The sequence below is a fragment of the Salvia miltiorrhiza genome, chromosome 3, assembly GCF_028751815.1.
Source record: "Salvia miltiorrhiza cultivar Shanhuang (shh) chromosome 3, IMPLAD_Smil_shh, whole genome shotgun sequence".
In the NCBI taxonomy this organism is placed as follows: domain Eukaryota; kingdom Viridiplantae; phylum Streptophyta; class Magnoliopsida; order Lamiales; family Lamiaceae; genus Salvia; species Salvia miltiorrhiza.
Window position 1 is genome coordinate 30,711,871 of NC_080389.1, and position 4,734 is coordinate 30,716,604.

General features: G+C 36.6%; 1 protein-coding gene across 1 annotated transcript; it reads left to right on the plus strand.

Moving 5' to 3' along the window:
- The first annotated feature begins 1,416 nt into the window (after positions 1-1,416).
- LOC131018646 (uncharacterized) lies at positions 1,417-3,269 on the plus strand. The gene is made up of 3 exons (XM_057947361.1): positions 1,417-1,941; positions 2,022-2,954; positions 3,042-3,269. Exons 1-3 carry the CDS (start codon positions 1,417-1,419, stop codon positions 3,267-3,269), a joined length of 1,686 nt encoding a protein of 561 aa, XP_057803344.1.
- Positions 3,270-4,734: the final 1,465 nt, after the last annotated feature.

Consider the following 4,734-nt stretch of genomic DNA (forward strand, 5'->3'; position numbering starts at 1 on the left):
TATTAAATTATGACCCAAAGTACGTGTGTGTTTTATGGAAATACTAATATAACTACATAGGCATTTTAGTAACAAGTGTCAATCAAGCAGATATCATCTTAAATGATTTTTGAATATGAAAGAGGACTTTATAAATCATATATGACTTGGGTACATAATATTGATATTTTAGTGTCTCATCCTTGCACTTGAAGTCTCATTGCTTAAAAATTGCAGGTGGAACGACATGGGCTCGCATGTTCCTGGAGGAAAGGCGAACAGGTAAGTCTGTTAATATTTTTTCTATCTTGTGTGTGTTTTTCTCCTTACTGATGTTAGTTCGATTTTTTGATTGGCTCCAATCATGTTTTTTGTTAATTTCGGTTTTATTATATTTCATGCAGCGACCTCTTTGGCATTATTATTGGTTATGGTGGTAAATTAGAAAATTTGGATGGAAAATTATGTTATCTCGGGGGAAACTTTAAGGGGAACTTTGCATTAAGTCTGAAAACATTTTCTTTTCGAGATGTTGTGTCTGCAATTGAGAACTTAGGAATTGTGTCTTGGTCTAAGCTATATTGGAGAGTCCCTAAAACTATTCATTATAAGGACTTGAAAGATGATTCTGATACAAATGAGATGATATCATGCATTGGTAATAAGGTTAGATTACTTAATATATATGTTGTGGATGAAAAAAATGTTGAGAAATTAACTGATAATATAGATGTGGGTGATGAGAGCTTAACTGGTAAATTACCTGAAATTGTAGATGGGAGGGGCGTTGAGAAAGTGCCTAGAAAACAACCTGAAATTGTAGATGAAGGTTTTGAGAGATATATTGATTGGGGATATAATGAGGAAGGGTTAGATAATGATTCAATTGCAAGTATAAGCGAGGATGACCTAGACTATAACCCTTGTGATAGTGAAATTTTTGAAGTTAGCCTAGAAGATCTTGACTTTATTTCTAATGATGAGTATACAATAGCCAGAGAAAACATAAAAAAATGGAAGCCTGATGATGTGTTCAACCTTATTGATGAATATGATCCAGCTTTAGGTTTTAATTCTGATGATGAGAATGTGTCTGAGTATGAAAAATCTGATGGTGATGTACAATCATCGGAAACTGATGAGGATGGAGATGGTATAAGGCGTAGGAGAGAGAGGGTTGTGTATGATCCTAAATGAAATCATAGTACAATGGAAATTGTACTTTGAATGGAGTTTCAAGATGGTTTTCAATGTAGAGAAGCTCTAACAACTTGGGGGATTGAGACAGGTAGGTTTATCCACTTTAAAAATGTTGGTAAATCTCAGCTACATGCTTTCTGTACTCCTCCTTGTCCTTGGAAGGTTTATGGTAGTTGTAAGAGTGATGGAAAATTTAAAATAAAGAGATATTTGGGAGATCATAACTGTCCAAGGGCAATGGACAACAAGCTAATGAGCTCTAATTGGATAGCCAAGAGATATTTAAATGTGTTTAGAGTGAGATATAATTTGTGTGTTGCTGATTTAAGAGCAGATATCCTACATAGGTTTTCAACTCATGTTGCAAAAGACAGACTGTATAAGGCAAAGAGGATAGCTCAAGAGCTTGTTAGAGGGACAGTGGAAGCACACTATGCCTCAATTAGGAGGTATATTGCTGAATTAAGGAGGGCTGACCCTAAAGGTAGATTTGAGTTGCTTGTAGATGATGGTGGTGTATTGAAGGGTCTTTACTTGGGATTTAGCTCATTGAGGTATGGATTTAAGAGGAGTTGCAGGAAATTGATTGGACTTGATGGGTGTTTTTTGAAAACCTATTTGGGAGGCATACTACTATGTTTCTCTTGGGCAGTGGTAGAAATTGAGAACGAGGAATGTTGGACATGGTTTCTTAAGTGTCTTATAGAGGATGTTGGGATAGAAGATGGAAATGGTTGGACATTCATCAGTGACCAACAAAAGGTAAATGCAACTACTGTTATCATTTGATCATTATATTCTTTGACTTTATGACTAATATAATCAATTGTTGTTGCTTATAGGGTCTTGAAAATGCAGTCCCCAACTTAGCACCTTGTGCAGACCATAGAAATTGCGCAAGACATGCCTATATGAATTGGAAGAAATCTCATAAGGGTGCAACACTGAAGAACCTTTTTTGGAGGGCTGCTCGTAGCACATATGTTGAAGAGTTCAAGCTTGCAATCCAAGATATGAAGACAGAGAGCCCAACTGCTTTCGAGGACTTCATGGCAAGAGATACCACAAGGTTCCGTAAGGCATTCTTGTCTACCTCTGCATGTAGTGACATGATAGACAACAATATTACTGAGACTTTCAATGGATATATTTTGAATGCTAGAGGTAAGCATGTAATTCATATGTGTGAAGAGATTAGAAATTCTCTAATGGTTAGGCAAGTGAAGAAGTTCAAGGAGATGTCTAATGTTATTGATGCACTGGTGCCAAACATTAGGAAGAGTTTAGAAGTTACCAAATGGTGTAGTAGAAATTGCATACCATTTCCAGCATTAGGAGGCAAGTTTGAGGTTCATGATGAGGCTGACAAGTTTGTGGTGGATGTGACTAACCGTGCATGTACATGTAGAATTTGGGATTTGACGGGTATCCCTTGTAAGCATGCTATATCTTCTATACAATTCATGAAACTTGATCCTGTTGATTATGTGAGTGACTACTACATTGTCAAGAGATATTTAGAAGGGTACCAGATTGGGTTGCCACCAGTTAGAGGTGAGAAAATGTGGCCTGACGTAGAAGGATTCACTGTGAAACCTCCAACTGTGAGGAAAAGGATTGGCAGACCAAAGAAGAAAAGAATAAGAGCTCCAGAAGAGAAGGATGGGAAACTCACAAAGCATGGTATAATTATGACTTGCAGCAACTGTCAAGGGAAAGGACATAATAGCAGAGGATGTAAAAATCAACAAGTGCAGAAAGAATCTCCAAAAAAGGTATGTCTAATGTTATGATTTCATTTTATGCGTACATATATTTTGGGAATATTCATAATCTAAGCATGTGATTCATATGTTAATCAGAGGAAAAGGGGAAGACCTGCCAAACCAAAAGAGATATCCACCTCAAAGAACAAGGAGAGTTCTACCAAACTAATGAAGAGTACCATACACAAGGAGAGGGCTTTTGGAAAACAGGGCCTTGGAGTTTTCACTGCCAGTAGTGGAAATGTGTATATTCGCCCATCTACTTCGAGCATGAGAGTGACATCACTGAACACAATATCCAATACAAATGCATCAATAACATAAGAACCAAGCACACAGGGGAGCATGAATGTTCATAGGGATTAGGCTACATTTTGAATGTTTGAAAACTTTTGAATGTTTTGTCTATGAGATGTAAGCTCAACAATTTTTATCTATTTTGTGAATCATTGAAGTGCAGATGATTATCCAAAATATATGGAAATTGTCTTGTTTTAGTGCTGTTGTGAAATGTTATTCAGACAAATTGTGTTATAATTTTGGGATTTATAGTTGCTATCGTATTATTAGTACTAGCATTGGTGTTTGATATAGAAATGGTACATAATATTGCCTCTTGTTTGAATTGATGTCAAATATAATTGTATGATAAGTTGAGGAACTGCTACAGATCTCGGAGTAAGAACTAGGGCAGCCACATCCTATTAACTCATCAACATATGAGAATTATTATTCTCCACTTTTTGTTAACTTTGTTAAATCTAAATGGAGAATCAGAGGTTAAAACCAGAATTTTCTCAAAGTTTATGGTTTTACAAGCCATTAACTTAATAAAGCCACGTTGGATTTCAAATTGCCACATCGGCCTATTTTTTGCTGGAAATTGTTCCCGTGGTTAAAATCAGAAACAATTCAAAGTTCAAATATTTACAGGCAGAATATTTTGTTAGGGGTTAAAACCAGAATTCGCTCAAAGTTTGTGGTTTTACAGGCCATTAACCCTTTAAATTATGCACTTTAGTTTACGCCTAGATTAGAAGTCTTTAAATTTACAAGTATTTAATTTCATAAGTAGATTTAATTTAAGTTATTTAAATTCTTGCCTAGGTTAAGTTTAAGTTTAAGTTCAAGTTAAGTTTGATTTAAGTTTAAGTTTAAATTCAAGTTTTAGTTTAAATCTTCTTTTTATTGTTTTTCCTACGGTACTACTAGAAGCCCTTTAAGACTTTCCTTGTGAGATCGACTTGGGTTAACTTACACGTTACAATAGATCTCGTACTATTGCGAGTCAATCTAAAGTAGTGTTTAGGTTGAGTCAAATACTACCCAAGCCACAAAACACAGGAGCTTAGAACAAAAATAATGGAGTTCACCCAACGAGTGGATGAGCCTTTACATGAAGCTTGGAAAGATATGAAGAACTCCTCCATCAATGCCCTCAACATCAATTCACTAATGTTATGTTGATGCAATTCTTCTACGATGGGTTAGTGTAAACGGCCCAATTTATGGTGGATAGCACGGTAGGAGGAAACATACCTCGGAAGACGGCCACAGAGTTAAAAAGGATTTTCAAGACCTTAGCCGAGAGCTCCCAACAAAAGTCAGTCCGTGGACAGAGAGTGGAGGCCAGTGCCGTGACGAACCAGTTTGAGATGCAGTAGCAATTGGCCTCGATCATGCGGGAAGTACAACAGTTGAAGATGGGAAAGATGGAAAACCCTCTCGTTCCGGTGCAGAATTCAGCTCTACCGATGCCAGCTCTGTAGAATGCAGCTCTGCCGATGCC